General features: G+C 45.0%; 1 protein-coding gene across 12 annotated transcripts in view; it reads right to left on the bottom strand.

Annotated features, from left to right (window-relative positions):
* Ptprm (protein tyrosine phosphatase receptor type M) overlaps positions 1-17,189 on the bottom strand; it is a 649,476-nt gene that overhangs the window by 365,228 nt on the left and 267,059 nt on the right. For all 12 annotated transcript variants that reach the window (XM_040752893.1, XM_040752897.1, XM_040752894.1 and 9 more), the window contains one exon: positions 12,576-12,654. In XM_040752893.1, the coding sequence (XP_040608827.1) occupies positions 12,576-12,654 (79 nt within the window). The remainder of the gene's footprint in view (positions 1-12,575; positions 12,655-17,189) is intronic.

The following is a 17,189-nucleotide window of genomic DNA, read 5'->3' as shown; positions in this document are numbered from 1 at the left end:
AAGATTTCCCTGGTATTGTAAAGAGCGTCATGGAAGGTGCTTGGTGTGTGTGCTCTTGGAGGAGAGGGGGAGGGGGAGGTGGAGAGGGGGAGGGGGAGGGGGAGAGAGAGAAGAAAAAAGCCAAGCAATCTAGGATAGAACCAAAAGAGGAGGTATTTCATTGTTCCTGCTGTGCAAATTACCGTAGCACAGCAGTCTCCTTGTAATAACAAATCTGTATTAATAAAGATTATGCTGATGCCTAATTGATGTTTTGAACAAAAACATATTAGATATTTATACTCGCAATGTGAAAAGAACAGTAAGAAGTTAAATGATGTTGTCAAGGAAACTTTGAAACCCCAATACAGAGCTGTGCATAATATATATTTTAATACAACTAATTGGTATGCAACACTCCCTCTGTAATATTTCCCAGCTACCAAAAATACTATCCCAATAGACACACTCTGTGAATGATGCTGGGGCTGCCCAAGCTGGGCAACTTTTGCTGATTCTTGTTTCCCATTCAAGAAATCCAAATGATTCCAAAGGCTACGCAGCACCGTCTCTTGGTGCGCTTGTCGGTATGGGACAGCTGCGGCCACTAGGATGTGCCCTAACTTCTGAATCACACTTAAGACAGGCGTCAAGAGACTAAACTTAGTCAGGACTTGGTTGCCACACAAATTTCATTAGGGGAAATTCTCCTATTGCTACGACAAAGTCGCAGACAGGGAAACAGGGGAGAGCAGAAAGGCAGTGGGAATTCAGGACCAGATAATAACCAGAATCGAATCTTTATGCCTTCAAGTATCCCTTCACTGCTCCGTGGGTCTTCAGGCTGTGCACAGTTTTGGAGAATGGTGCTCTCGTCTGAGGCCTGTAAACCAGCATCGGATGAGCCCAAGCAGAGCATAATTAGAACTGGAAGTGCATTGCAAACAAAGAACAATGAATTTTAATAGTAGGAGCACGGGACAACCTCATTATTATTTGGAGGCCAGCAATAATTCACTGTGTTCACGATGCTTAGTGTGCGAATTGTTCTAAATGGCTAGTCATGGAGCAGTGTGGCCGGCGATGGACCACTGTTACTTAGTATTAATTTATTAATTTACGATTCTGAGAACTGCTTCACTGACTCAATCCAACTACTCCTTACTCAAGAATAACGTAATTGTTTGGTCTTTGAAGGCCTCTGAAAAATTTCCCTAAGCCATATGTCTACCTTCTGCCTTGTTCTGGAGGCACTGGAAGCCTCACCATTTTTTTTTTTTTATTGAAAGGGTTAGCCTTTGAGTTTTATGTAACAGGGACTTTCCAGGGAACACTCACACAGGTTTTATGAGGTGGGTATTTTCTCTGCTCTGGGGATGGGGAGACTTGTGGGCCCCTGACCAGCACAGATTTCCATCTCCAAGGCTCAGACTGGCTCTCTACACCACACGACCCCTTCTAGCCTTCCCATCTTCTCTGTCCCAGCGGTCCCCATGCCATCCAGGGTGGAGCCTCCGCCTGGAATCCCAGGGGTACTGTTCCTTGCATAAAGCCCCACAGCTCTCTCAGATTGTCTTCGGACCTTCGGTGACCATGGTAACAAAAGCAGGCAGAGCTTGGTGCTACTGTCTACCACACAGCAGACTGGTGATGGCATCATTACATTAGACGGATGCTATTTGCATTAATAAAACTCTAGGTGCGTAACCTCGCGTTAATGAAACTCTAGGCGCGAAACCGTGAGAGCCCTTTGCTTGAAATTTCAACTTCTGTAGGGGAATTCCTCTCCTCCCACCTTCACACCTCACTCTCGACTCCACTGTTTTTTACTACACAAAAATTATGCCAGTTATTTTAGGCTTGTTTATACCAGAGACTCCAATATTAATAAAAATAGGAAGATGTGAAGTCTGACTAAAACAAAAAGGACTACGTTGAAAATGAGGATCTGTTTTCTTATCAAAGAAATTTATTGCTGCTGTGCTTGTCATCAAACACACAGGTACACACACATACACACACACACCCAAAGTCAGACATACGTTAAAACACACTCCCAGACTCTCTCTCTCTCTGTCTCTCTCTCACACACACACTTTCTCTCTTTGTCTCTCACACACACACATACAAGAGAGGGGGAGGGAGAGAGAGAATTAGGTTAGCATTCTACTCTGAAAAATCTAAAATATTTTTAAGAACCAACATTATGGAACAGTTAGAAGATTGTACAACTCATGGACAGGCTATGAGCCTAGCACATACACACTAAAACCTAAATATAATGCATGAAATTACCTTCAGTTTATACATATGAGTGGCACAGAAAATGTGAATGCACTTCACATTTAGACTCCCACCTCACCGCCAAGATTATGCATATACACAGCCTTTCTAGAATCTTTGAAATATTCCCACACATGCCTGCTTTTATGTGCTTTGGGTAATCGATATCCTGCATGCAAATCCATTTCAGGGCAGCCCTCACTAACTAGGGTGGAAATATCCCCAAATACTCTTTTCACCTATAAAACAGTTTGAAGTTCACCACCCATGTGGGCATCAACCCATAAAGGAGGAAACGATGACATCACAGCTCCTCTGTCCCCAGTGGATTTGGACAAAGGTCAGTTCTGAGCTCCATCCCACGATTCTTTTGCATCTCTTCCCAGCAAATCAGCCTTCCTGTGACTTCCTAGACAATCGTGTGTAAAACGGCATAGAGTCCAGACTCCTCTGGAAGGGCTGCTAAGTCTACTTCCAGTCAACATCCCAAGAGTGGCAAGACACCCCAACCCTTGTCAATCAGGGGAGACATCTTCCGACCTTCTCCTCTAAGGAATGTGCTTCTCAGGTGGCAACCTGTCTCCCAGCCTTCCACCCTTCCCCTCCTCCCCTGGATTCATTTCCCAGCACCAAGGAGGGCAGTTTCCACTCTCTTTCATGGTTATCCTTTCTCCTCCCTTCTGAAACTGCTTCTGAAATTCTCTTTTCCGAGTCATGAGGCAGATCTCCTTCTCTTCAGTCTTCAAGGGATCTCCTGTGACGGTGAAGTGTTACCCAGTAGAACACAGAACTTTCGCAGATGGATCTCTTAGTAGGTATCCTCTGCCACCATAAAGTCAACAACTGAGAATACAGCAAATACTTGACTAGAGAGATCTGCAATTTCATCCAATAAAAATGATATTCATCATCATCACCATTGTCATCATCATCATTATCCTCATTGGGTCTTGGAAGCAGGAAACCTCTAAAGGGCTGTACTAGAATACCTAGAAATTCGCCTTGAGTGGGACTCTGGACTACAAGAAAATATGGAAACACTTGGGTCCGCCGTCTACTTCTAGAGAGGTCCGGCTGCTCCTGGGAGGACTCCTGAGGTTACCTGTACTACTCAGAGGCAAGCAGGCAGGGAAGGCAGTAGCCACTGTCCTGTTCCCTCACTGGTCACCTCTGGCCTAGAGATTTAGTTATCTGGAGTCACACCAAGATGATGTTCAGGCATCTTCAAAGAATGACAAACACACCCAGGAACAGCTACTACAAGGAGAACAGGTTTGTTTGTTTGTTTTTTGAAAAGGAGACCTTCCCAATTACCAAAGGAAAAGCCTGGGCATTGCAAAGACTGTGGTCAATGGAAAGCAATGGCTGACTTTAAATGTTAGGAAAGCACACGTATAACTCTCTATAGTTTTATATGTGTATGTTGATAAAAGTTGTATTATAGTTATATATAGTGATACATATGTATATATACATATACGTACATATTTATACGCATACACACTCACACACACACAGACACAGACACACACACACACATGCATGCACGCACACAAATGAATACATCTTCATAACTTATGCTTTGATAAGCATGCATAGTTCCATGGTATGAAAATGGTGTATTCATAAAATCCATTGGTTATGGAATGCTGACATACACTAACACAGTTCTCTTCATTTTTTTTACTATTTAATTTATGTATTATATAAAATGCAAATTGTATACAAATTATAATAGTAAATAGTATGTAATAATGAGTTCTTATTATTCATGTCTATTATTTAGCAACCTTTGTAGAATAAGAATCACTAATGGCTAAAAGTCATAACCATTACATACATACATGAGAATAGTCCATAAAGTGAAACAGCTTTGAAAGAAAGACCTTCAAGGAGAATAAAAGTGTGTTTCCTTAGTAAAAAAAAAAGATTAATTCTATCCTAAGATAGAATGTTTTAGAAAATACACCGTGGAAAGGGAGAAAAGAGGGACTATCGTCCTGAAACGCTGAAGTGGATATATGAAATTACTAGTGACACTTTGCGGAAATGATTTCTGTCTTGATTTTGATAGGATTTATTTATAAACACATTCCAAGATAAGCTATGGCATTAGCAGAACACAGGTGTAAAATCAGTGTGAATTCATCGCTGCTTTTCTGTCTGTAGGAATACAAAACTTCATTGTTGCGCTCATAATAAAAAACTGGGCAGAAATGGAGTCGCTTCACCTTTTAAGTAATCACCTATGAAAAGCAGGCATTTTGCATGTTATAAGACTGACTGCCTGTCTTGTTTATCCTGGACTGTGTAGGGACCTGAATGCTTTGTGTACTGAAGCTGCGGGCAGTGGTCCCTCTCACTCATGCACCTTATACACATCCCGCTGCCTCTTCCGCTAGTCCCTCATCCTCCACATCTCTAGACCCTTCTCCCCCAGGCTGCCAAATCCCTCTGGTTTTCCTTACATTCAGCTACTAAACTCTTTCCACCGAAGAGTCCATCAGAGGACAGATTGCACAAGCCCTGTGCATCCCTTCTCCCCTATGGTACCAAGAGGCAGAAGAGGGCTCATGCCATCACAGCCACGCCTTTCTGAGCAGAGCTATGAGTCACAGGTCTGCAGCCCATCCTCTGCTTACAGCACTGCTGAAGTACAAACTACAGACACCTCAGGCTTGCTCTACTTGCAGCGTCTTGGACAAAAGTCCCATTGGCTAATTCCTCTCCTCGCATCTCAGGCATCATTTTGGAAGAGCAAGGGTGCGCTGCTCAAATTATGTCCATTGTCAATCTAAGATAGCACCTATAGGAGATATTTGAAAAGTAACTCCCCTTCCTCCTTCTCTGAAATAACCGTCTGAAATTTCTTACCCAGGCTGTTTTGTTCATCCATTTCTCCTTCCCATATGACTAATATATTAAAAGTTTCAAGATACAGGAATGTAGTGGTTTTTTTCTCCCTATGACACGTAGTTTTAAAAAGTATGTTTCACATTAGAAAATATTTTAGGAGAGACATCAAGATAGAGAAAGTTCAATTTAAATTATATATTTTTTCCCAAGAAGTAAATTTTTTTGAAATGTGTGTGTATTTCTGCAAACTTTGTTGTTTTGAATGGAGGACATCCTGGAGCCTGTTGAGGAAACACACAGCAACATTCTGAACTAAGGCTTGGGTAGAAAATTAAACTCTGATTCATACGGGTTCACAGTGAACTGTTATTACCTCCCTACATTGGTTAAGATGATACAAAATGACATCCTGGTACAATCTGCATGCCTGGTACAGAGTGGGAAGGGAGGTTGGTGTGGTTGACATAGGTTAAAAATTATTCCACTTGGCTGGCCATGGTGGTGACAATCTGCTTTCTCAGCACTTGAAAGGCTAAGGAAGGATAATAACAAACATGAAGCAGCCTGAGCTAGATGCTGAGGTTGTCTGAACAAACAAGGAACGTACAAACATGTGCACTTATGTGCATACTTACTTACGTATGTCCTATTGAACCCAAACAGGAAAGCCTCGGCACCTGGTAATAGTGCCTTCCTATCTGTGTATGCTCTACCGACATGACTCCCAGAGCTCATCCAGGAGTTTCTGCTACACTAAGGCACACTCATAACCGTCTTTTGTCATTATAGAACCTTTACATCCTCAGGGATTTTATGAATACACCGTTTTCATACCCCGGAACCATGCATGCTTATCAGAGCATAAGTTATGAAGATGTATTCATTTGTGTGTGTGTGTGCATGCATGTGTGTCTGTGTGTATGTGTATAAATAAGTATGTATATACATACATATGTATCACTATATATAACTATATGTACAACTTTTATCAGTATCCTGATGACTGTCTCATATATGCTCAAGCCACGTCCAGTGAGACAGACCACTTCCTGTTGCCTGCAAGCCAAGGTGTAGGACACTTGGCTACTTCTCCAGCACCACGCCTGCCTGCGTGCCAACATGTCCCACCACCATGATAATGGACCGAACCTCTGAAAACGTTAGCCACCCCAACTAAATGTATCCCCTTTATAAGAATTACCATGGTATTGAAACCCAAAGACAGGAAGCTACCTCTTCCCATGTAGAATTGTTTTGACTCTAATGTGGCTTCTTAGAGACTGTGTGCACTACTGTTTACATAGGAAGATGTAGATCCGAAGGATCCATATTGGTCCAGATTGGGTAAAAGAATGTCTTCCCCTGGAATAACCAGCTGCCTTCAATCTTGGAAACAGTATATATGGCATGGTTGAGACACAGGATGGCGGAGAAGATGGGGTGACATCAGGACAGTGTGGTGAAGCTGCACCTTGAGTGGGAGCCAGGTAAAGACACACCTCAGAGTTAAGACGATGGTCCCAGATTCAGGATGGAAACTCATCCACCAGGATGATGACGTCAAAAGATAATTGCATTCTACTTCCAAGGACAGCTTCCTCTAAGAAGTTTCTGCCGGTGTTGGAAGAATAGTTTTCATTAAACATGAAGGCAGCAGAATGTTCCAGAGTTTCAGGAGGTCCCTGACTCACCAGGTCCTGAACTGGAGGTCCTAGAACAATCTTCAGCCTGCAAGTGGTTTAAGGTGGACGCCATAGTATTATTCTGATTTCAGTACATTGTGGTCCAGCACCAACACCTCAGTCTTTACCACCTCCAAAGACAGGGGAAATTCTTATGCATAAGCCTTTTTGGAACTTATTTGTAAAATTGAGATCTTTCCTTTCCATTCCTTTTGTTTGCTTGCTTGCTTGCTTTTTGAGACAGGATTTCTCCTGTGTAGTTGGCTGTCTTGTAGACTAGGCTGGCCTTGGACTCACAAAGATCCAGCTGCCTCTGCCTTCTGAGTGTTGGGATTAAAGGCATGCACCACCACCACCCAGAGAGATCTTTTCTTTTAAAAATACTCATTTAAGCCCAGCGGTGGTGGGGCACACCTCTAATCCCAGCACTCGGGAAGCAGAGGCAGGCAGATGTCTGTGAGTTCTAGCCTGGTCTACAGAGAGAGTTTCAGGACAGGCTCCAAAGCAATACAGAGAAACATTGTCTCAGAAAAACAAAACAAAACAAAACAAAACAAAAACCAAAAAATAAAATACTCATGCAAAGCAGTGGGATACAGATTTTAAAAGGATGTTTCAAGGAATTTATTCTGTGCACTTAGCCAACAAAAAAAGTGTAAAACAGCCCAAGAAAAAAAGGCCCTCCACCCAGCTAAGTTTAGAAGCCATGCTGAGATGGAATACCAACTTTGCCAAACTGCTGCAATTGGAATTCCAAGCTTAGCGCCTTCAGAATGGAAATTCCAAACCATCTCATATTCAAAAAGAAGCATTCCCCTTCTCTCTGAATTTATAGGCCCATTTATTTCCTGGATATCCTCTCAAAATGCTCCAGCAGGCCCGTGTGGAGTCCACGGGAGCTCTGCAAACCGTCTCCCATGCATGTGTCTCCCTTGCATAGCAAACAGGCTTGCTCCAGCTCTGCCTTCCTCCTCCCGCCTGCTGCATTCCGCTGCTTGGCACAGAGAGTGAAGTTCTCAAACATTCATTGATCCCCAATCAGCCTTTGATCCCAAAGGCATGAGTCCATCATTGACTGAGACACAGATCTCCTTGTAGATGCTTCATTACTATTGATTCTTCAAAGCCTGTGTCAAAATCCTAGCAACAACATCAGAGAAAAGTAATTGGCAAGATCAAAGACCAAACTGAAGAGGGGCGGAAAGCGAGAGGGCCCTAAGCCCTCTTGTTTTCATTTACATCTCAATGCGATGGCAGAGGCTGAAATGCACTGCCAGTGTGCCCGACAGCCAGAATAACCAGACCCTGGGCCTCTCCCATAACAGTCTTCACAAGAAAGGAAGTGCTGAGGAGCAGGAGAGCCCAGAACTACCCAGTCAACACCGGCAACTACCACACTTGGCAAGCACGCTCTCGATTTCAAAATGGACACCAATAACACACCCCCCCCCGCAAATCTAAGAAACCCATCAGTTTAGCTATCTGGATTTACTGTTTCCTAGTAGATAATCCAAGGTTGGTTATAGAAATGGGTAAGTAACCATGATAGTAGAGGTTAACTACCTCTTCTTTGAAACACTGAGACCAAAGTGTTTTCAAATTTCAAATACTGTTGGGTTCTTTAGGATTTGCATATATACTAGGGGTGTGCACGCCTTGGATATGGGATTCAAGTGTGAACATGAAGTTCGTTGATGTTCCATGCACACCTTATGCACGCATACTAAACGTAGGCCTGTGCAAAGTGTGTGCTTTCAGCGTCCCTGTGTTTAGACTCTATGAACCCATTGCATGAATTCAGGTACAGTGGGGATGACAATACAACCCAACACTCAGGCACACACTTCCAATGGGGAATTTGTAGGGCATGTAAATATCACCCCAATAAAACTGTTAAGACAGCTATGGTTTGTAACACATTAAAAAAATACACGTTAACACTGTGAGGTGGCAATAGCAATATCCAAGAGTTTTGGCTGGTCGTGCATGCCCATGAAATCGGCAGTGGGAATCCTGAGGTCTGAGGACCATGAGTTCAAGGACAGCCCGACCCACACAGTGGGAACTGGCCACACACAAAAAACGTGAAGCACCACACAGTGCTCACAGACACACGATCATAACGTGTCCAAACAAAGGAGACATTGATGAAATCCACAACATCCTTCTCAGTTTTTCCTACTGGGGATTACTGAACCAAATCCAAGATACGTTTTGCGTGTGCATACCAAATTCAAGAGTTACCCACGTTTGTGGGTAAGGGGTCTTGAGCAGACAGCTGCTGATTCCCCACAGCCATCTCCACATTTCAGGCTGATCCTGCATCTCTACCCCGCCACTACACTGGTATCAATTTTATGAGCAACTGCATCCCTATATGAGAGCAGCTACCGCCGAGAAACTGCTGTTGTGCCGGCTCATAAACCTGTATGAGTCCGAACATGAGCCTATACAGGGAGGCTGATGATACTCAGCCACTCTGCATCCCCATGGAAAACACCCTTTAGAAGGGAAATATTCATGGCCCCCCTGAGAATCTAAATTTAACAAGCATAGAAACTGCAAAACAATCAATCATTATTTAGCAGTCTTGATAGGAGCTCTCACAAAACATCACCTGCAAAGCTTTCCATTTTAAGATCAAACTGAATGTCTGCATCCTTGCGATTTTCATTTTGCACATTTCCCCCATAAACTCAGAGATTACAGGAAGAAATAACTACCAAAGAGCTATAATCAAACCCTCTGACAGCTTAGAGTTCACAGGGCCACTGCGACATACATTACCTCCTAACCCTCAGCCACCAGCCGGCCCCTCCGCTCTGTGTCTCCTAAGGCAACGCACACAGCCAATTAGGTATGAGCGTGCATACTTTCAGAGGAGGAATCGTAAATTCATCCCTAATGGCATGGGAAGCTGACTCCGCAGGAACGCACCCCACCACAACATATATCGCGGGAGAACAGTCACAGAAGGTTGAGCACTGAATCTTTATGTCTGTGATAAACACACAGCCTGGAACCCAGTGGAAGGCAAGAGGTTGGTTCTGAGGGGCTCCTGTGCTGGCCAGAGTCCCTGTGTAGAAGGGGAAAAGCCCAGGATGCAAGCTTAAGATGCTCTTGGTAACCCTGGCTGCAAGCTTAAGATGCTCTTGGTAACCCTGGCTGCAGGTTCTCTCACCTGTAGCCACAACACCCGCCTGCGGGGCAGCTAGCTCTGAGAAGCAGGACCCAGCCGAGTGCCGGGCACTGAGTACACATGCAGAACTTTCGGGTCATCTTCTGTCCCCCTTCTACACACTGACTCAGAAGCCACAGCCACGCACGGGAGCGGTCCCTGGGGGCACTTGGCAAAGCGGGAGGCTGTGGCGCAAACACTTGGCCAAGCTCCAGTTCACATAATTACGTTCTGTTTCCCGAGTCTGCCCAGATGTTTCAGCTGGCTACAGCCTTGTTCTTTTCTGTCTTTCTAACCTTTTCTGGGGAAAAGTGGGAAGACTCTCTGTAAACTACCCCTCTTCCCCTATCTCGCTGATACAGAAGAAGAGGCAAATTTGACATGTGACCAGAGCAATGGCAGCTTTGGTCACGAACACGGTGGTGGGTGGGTGTGAGCCTGCACAGGGGACGGGTGGCAGAGGACCAGTAAAATAAACAAAACAAACCAAGCAAACAAACAAGCAAACAAAAACTCAGACAGGGTAAAGCCCCCATGGATAAAACGGGGCAACTGTGTCACGATACCTTCATAGGATAATGACCGCACAGGTGCCCTCGACAGCTACAGTGGGCTGTCGAGTGATCTTTTCTACTCCAGGCAACTGAAGAAATGATGAGCTCTCCCCGCAAGTGGGTGAGATTTACTACTGTGGGATCTAACTGTTCGTTCACGAATTGGACAGGGGCCATCAGCAGAGACCCAGGAAATGCAGCGACTAGCATTTCTTTGCATGCCAGGCATTCTAAAAATAAAGCAGGATGCCATCGACACTCAGATGGCCAAAAATGTAAACTCTGACAGTATCAGTCTTGGGAAAGGATACGGGGGAAGTAAGATATCCACACACCATCGGTGTGATGCAAACTGGTTTAGACACTTCTCATAGCAATTTGGAAGTGACAGATACATCTAACACCCTGTCTCCCACATCCCAGCAACTCGGCTTCTCAGACAGACACGTACATTTTCTCATGGAGACACACACATGCTGTACCACAACAACAATTTTAATACACAAAAACAGAGGAGGAGGCACCAAATGTTCAAAAATAAGTACAGGCTGTGCTATATTCCTGAACACTATGGATTAAACTTAAAAAATGAAAGCAGAAGAGGGGGGACCCAAACAAGACTACAACTAGCACTCCATATCCACAGACTCCAGATGGGCAGACTCAGCCAACTACGGACAGAAACAATCAGGGACAACCAAGTCCTGACCGAGTACACACCGTGCCCCCTCGCCCCATTTTGCTCCTACAAAGCTTTTAAGTTGTACTCGTCATCGTAAGTAGTCAAGAGACAACTCAAAGGCTCAAGGAGGATGCAGAGACCAGGTCCCTCCCCCTTCAGGGCATCCACAGACCCTGGGTTCTGCACACCAACCGCCAGTAGACATCACGGAACAGAAACACAGAAAAGTATACACAGATGAATAGCATTTATTATAATACGTAGAGGGCAGACTAACAATGTTGCCAAAATTGACATTATGGGTGCATGTTGCTTATGAGAAAGTTCACACTTGCATGCACACACATGCATACACACATATACACACATGCATTCACACCCATACAGACATGCATATACACGCACGTACATGCATGTGCATACACATGCATACACACACACACAACATGCTTACTCACATGTCCACACACATATATACATGCCCATATGCAAGCACACACAAATACATATATACACACACACAGGTTATTTGCTGTGTTTCCCTGCTCAGCATAGTTGATTTCTTAGTTCAAAAAAATAATAAATAAATCCAGGCCCAGATCCCACGACAGTGGGAATGCTATCCCTTCTTTCCCAAATTGCATTAAATGACTGAAGGCAGTGGGCATTTGACCCATTCTGATGATCCTGTCCATGTTTTGTACCTAAGACCAAGGACACAAAGGTTCGGGAGCAATGGAGAAGTTCCAGACCCTGGACAAACACCCCCTCACATGGGCCAGTAGGCAGATATATAGCCAGCACCTCCGCCATGGTGGTACCTGTGTTCTGCCTCTTTGGCCTCAGTTTACCCCCCTGTCCCTCAGTCTCATATCAGCTTTGTATAAAGGCCCTTCCTCCCCGATTCACATTCTCAAAGTACTAATTTGTAAAGAGAAAGGACAGGAAAATCTGGCGCTGACAGATGGTTAAGGAAAGGACTTTATATTGGGTAGTCCTATGTCTATTGGGTCCACACTGCTTGGAACTGTGTGACAAAAATCTTGGGAACAGGGATAGAAACACACTCCGATTTGGGAATGGAATGTGCCAACCTGCCACATTTAATTCGGTGATAATATTGGAAATAGAAATACAAATGTCCCTCACACCTGCTTTGTACTTTCAAAGATACCGAAGCACCCACAACTGCACACCAGCTGCTTCCTTCGGGGCATTGGGCTCTGGAACCCACATGTAGAGCCTGTCATGAAACCCCGCTGGCAGGACAGCTTTTGTCTGAGTTTCCTCCCATCCTTCAGTGTGTGGTGTACGTGTGCCCCGGTGACGAGCCCCAACATTTAAAAGCAAGGTGTACTTACTGCACGGATGTCCCAACACCTTCACTTCATCGATAGCAAGGTAGCCTTGGTGTCCGGAGGTCACCACCTCAAAAATCACCTGGAGAATGAAGGGAGATTAACGTCATTCATTCCTTTTAGTAAGACTTTTGGCAAGTGTCTCTTATATTATGAGGAATTTTAAAGGTTCACTCACCCCTCCATTTATCTTTCCCAAAAACCATAAAGGAGTTGGTGGCTAACACCCGTCTTCCCATGTCAAGGGCTCTAAACCCCAAGCAGAGGTAAGACTGAGCCCCGTCTAGCCCAAGGAGGCTAAAGAACAGAGGCGGGGCAGGCCAGTCACCTGTGCAGGGATGGGGACCATGGCTGTGGACACATGTGGGGAAGAAAGGGTCTTAGATTCATTTCTGAGGGTGGAGTAAAGGACCAACGTCTTTAAAAAAATCAGAAATCTGAAAGGATGCTAAGTAAGCCATCCCACAAAATAATAAGGCAGTCCTATCTTTGATACCTGTCCCCCCATATATTGTGATATCTTTATCGAGGGGCAAGGCTAAGATTTGTTTCTTTAGAAAACATTTCTGAAGGTGACTGGCTAGAACGAGACATTTGGGATCCTAGGTTTTTACCTTTAAGAGGAGGAGGGGTGAGGAGGAGGTGGGGTGAGGGGGAGGACTGAGGAGGAGGTGGGACGAGGGGGAGGACTACTGGGGAGGAGGTGGGACGAGGGGGAGGACTACTGGGGAGGAGGTGGGATGAGGGGGAGGACTACTGGGGAGGAGGTGGGATGAGGGGGAGGACTACTGGGGAGGAGGTGGGGTGAGGGGGAGTGAGAAGAAATGAAGGGTAAGAGCTTGTTACTGGAGAATTTATGAAAAATCTAGGGAACCACAGGGAAAAAATCATACCGGAAGGACAAGAATGGTGGATGAGGAGCAAAGGAAGGAAAGAAAGAAAGGAAAAAGGAGGAGGGGGAGGGGGAAAGGGAAGTAAGGGAGTCAGTTACACTTAACAAGAGGACAGGGTGCTTACGACGACGAGTTGTGATGCCAGCTTGACTGGACCCATGACTAAAGCACACCTTGACGCTCGCAGGGTTTGGAGAGCGTGTTTTGTGAGAGGGAAAAGTAGCTGGGACATTGGTGCTAAATGTGGGTGGCACCATCTCACAGGCTGGGGGTCCAGATGGAGAAGGGGGGTGCAGGAAGCCTGGAGGGCAGGCATCGCCTTCCCAGCTCCTTGGCCACCACAGTGGCAACTGGTTTGTTCTACTTATCCTCATTGCAGTAGACTGAGGAGTAAGTCAGCAACGATGGTCGCCTTCCTTCTATGCTTTTGCTGTCTGTGTTAAGCATTTTTCGCTGTGCAGATAATAGTGCCTAGCAACGCTAGACAGGCACGTGTCTGGGCTGCAGCCACGAGGAGTCAGTGTTAAGCAGCTGGAGGAGGAAGGTGAGCTAACACTATGAAGAGGGTGATACATGCTCAAATGCATGGTCATGACCGGGTCCTACGGGCACAAAGGTCAGTCACGTGCAAAGGTGGGCACGATCATGACTGGGTCCTCTAGGCACAAAGGTGAGTCATATGGGTAGGCATGATCATGACCGGGTCCTACGGGCACAAAAGTTAGTCATGGCTTGGTTACAGAAGATTGCTTGGCGGACAGGAGAAGCACTCCCCTTCACACGGAGAAGGGATCGACTGAAATTTAGATGAAGATGCGGGGACTCAAAGGGGGATGATAAACTGACTTCCCCAGAGATAGACAAAGTTTTAAGTCACCGCCCAGTCCCGCAAAAGTAGAGAATGAAGAAACTGGTGCTATGAGCCTCTGGGAGGAAACAGCATTTGAGAGAGACTCATCCTTAGAGAAAACAAGACCCAAAGGGGTTGGGAGAAGTAAAAGGTTTTGCTTAGGCTAAACAATTATTTGAGGCATCAACACAGCCCAGTTCTCTTTATATTCTAGACAAATGAAGACTTCCATCATACGAAAGTCTGTGCACTGTCACTGAAGCTCTATTCATAAAAAAATGTACAGACACCTGAGAGGTTCTTTAATTAATGAACGATTACACGGACTGGCCCAGCATGCCACAGAATGCTACTTGGGAAAGAAAAAGAACTAACTAATGTCACAATCAATAGCATGAGCGAATCTTCAGGGAACTGTGCTGGATAAAAAAAAATGCCAGTACTAAAAGATGACACCCCATCTGGTCCCACAAATGAAACATACTGCATTGTCAGACATTAGGAACAGAAGCCAGACTAAGGGATGCCAGGAGTAAGGGACAGGGGAGAAGTGGAGGCAAGGAGGTGGGTGGCCTTTGAAAGGGGCAACCTAAGCCATCTCTGTCTGTTTCTACCAACATCTTCATGATAACTGAAATGTATAGAATTAAGTGAGTGAGTGTGTGTGTGTGTGTGTGTGTAGTGACTTGCAAGTATTAGGAAGCCTGTAGAAGTCATAATAAGCACGGAACATCCCAATATGCCAATATCTAGTTGTGGTATCATACCATAACTGGCAAATTATTCCCCACTTGAGGAAACTGAGCGCCATGTCAACTGAAGTATCTCCATTATTTTTACTGTCCTGTGCCACTGCTGGTCACATAGCTTTTTAGCCTGAAAAGTAACTATGTAACTATTCACTAAGAACATGTTACATGCACTATGCAGGTACCACTCCACAAGCATGTCAGTTTATAGAAAGCGTCATCCGTTATCTATTACATGGATATTTTAATGAAAATATTAATAAGAGGGAAAGTTTTCAAGAGTTTCATATGCCAGCAGGATGAGTAGTCTGCATATTTGTCTGAAGCATGCACTGAGTCCCAGTAACCTTAAACTCCATCTGTTTCCAAGAGTTATGTTCATTCTTGCACGCTGAGCAAAACCTTGGCTCCTAAGACTTCTTTGTCTGTATTTCTGCAAAATTAGAGACAGAGACCCGCAGAACCCCAGATGCAAACGCTAAAAGCAGGGGTCCAGACAGCAAGCACAAAATCCCAGAAACCTAGACTCTCATTTCTGCACCAGAAACCCTGATAATAAAACGTAACACACACGGGGGAGAGAGGGGCCCCACAGAAGAACAGAGATGAAATAAAACTCTGTCCTGCTCATGAGCTTAATATGTTGTGTTCCGCTGATGATCCAACAGAAAGGAAAAGCTGCCTGGACACTCATGCAGTGGGACCAGGGAAATTTATTCCTTTATGTCTAAGCTCTGCAACAGGACGAATGAGGGACAAAAAGATGAGTTTCAAAGGCAGGCAAAAGAAAATCATTTTGCGGCCCCCAAAGCATGTCTGGCTAACAGTCGGCAGCTGCAGCACCAGAGGTGTCACGGCAGACTCTGCAGAAGCCCTGCTGGGTGGCTCAGGGAAGTGAAAACTAGGCACACTGCACCCAGGGAAGCAGGGAGGCTAACTGCACATTTTCATCTCCCCCTCCTGTCCTCCAAGAGCAGCTCCCCAGTGGTACCCCCTGCTCGGCAGCAGACCACCTGCTCTATTTTACTTTCCTCCCCATCCCCTTCTTCAGCAGATCACACAGAGTTTCCCTTACAAACATCCTCCCCCCAACCCATTGCTTTATCCTGGTCCCTAACGGCATCAGGCACTCCCTGGAAGCCACACCACTCCAGCCAGGGAAGCTAACTGCAGATCTCACCTCTTTCTCCATTTCTCTAAGTCCACCCCTCCCTGTCTTATCCCCAGTTCTGCAGCAGAACACATACTGAGGTCTCTCCTGAGCCATTCCCAGGGGAGTAAGCACATCCTGGTTGTTGGGGAAGTCTTATGCCAATAAAGCACTGTCTGGCCAATAGGGAATCTAGATAGGAGGGACTAGGAGTCCAGGAGGACTCTGGGAAGGAGAAACACAAGAGAGTCAGCATGTAATGCCATAGGGGTAGGAAGCCTGGAACTATTCAAGCGGCTAGCAAGAAAAAGCTTCTCGTAACACTGGTGGAACACTTTCCTCTGTCCTGTGACCCTCCCCTCACAACCCCACCTAGCAAACCCTCATTTCTAACTGCCAGCTCCCAATACCTACAACCACGTCTTATCTGAACCCCCAGTGGCCACACCTACAGGGATGCCCAAAGAATTTCCTACCAAGAAACACAGAACAACTACACTCTCTTAAGAACCAGAGAGGGCCACAGAGACCAAGGGACAAAACACCCACCCAACAAAGACAAGACCAGATATCTTCACCTAGCATTATAATCTTCCCAAACCCAGGTGTGTAGACACCAGTATAAAAATAAAATAACAGCCTAGACAATATGTCTCCACTTGAGCCCGGCAACCCTACCATAGCACTGACCTACATCACAGAGTTTGCAGTTAAATATTGTGAACGTTTTAAGATTCTTGATATAAAATTCCAGGTTGCTTTTTGTAAAGACTATCTTTGTTTACATGATTACCAGGAAAATATGAGAGAATGTCTCATTCATCCGTCAACACATAATGTTTTAAATTTGCTATAGTGTTATTATCTGAACATAAATGCACACTCTAGAGGAAGGAAAAGAAACCCAGGTCAAAGGCACAAAAAAAAATATCGTCAACAAAATCATAGGAGAAAAAATAGCACTAACATAAAGGA

The sequence above is a fragment of the Mesocricetus auratus genome, unplaced genomic scaffold (assembly GCF_017639785.1).
Source record: "Mesocricetus auratus isolate SY011 unplaced genomic scaffold, BCM_Maur_2.0 Super-Scaffold_100010, whole genome shotgun sequence".
Lineage (NCBI taxonomy): Eukaryota > Metazoa > Chordata > Mammalia > Rodentia > Cricetidae > Mesocricetus > Mesocricetus auratus.
The sequence above is the reverse complement of the archived record's forward strand: the minus strand, read 5'-3'. Positions and strand labels throughout refer to the sequence as shown.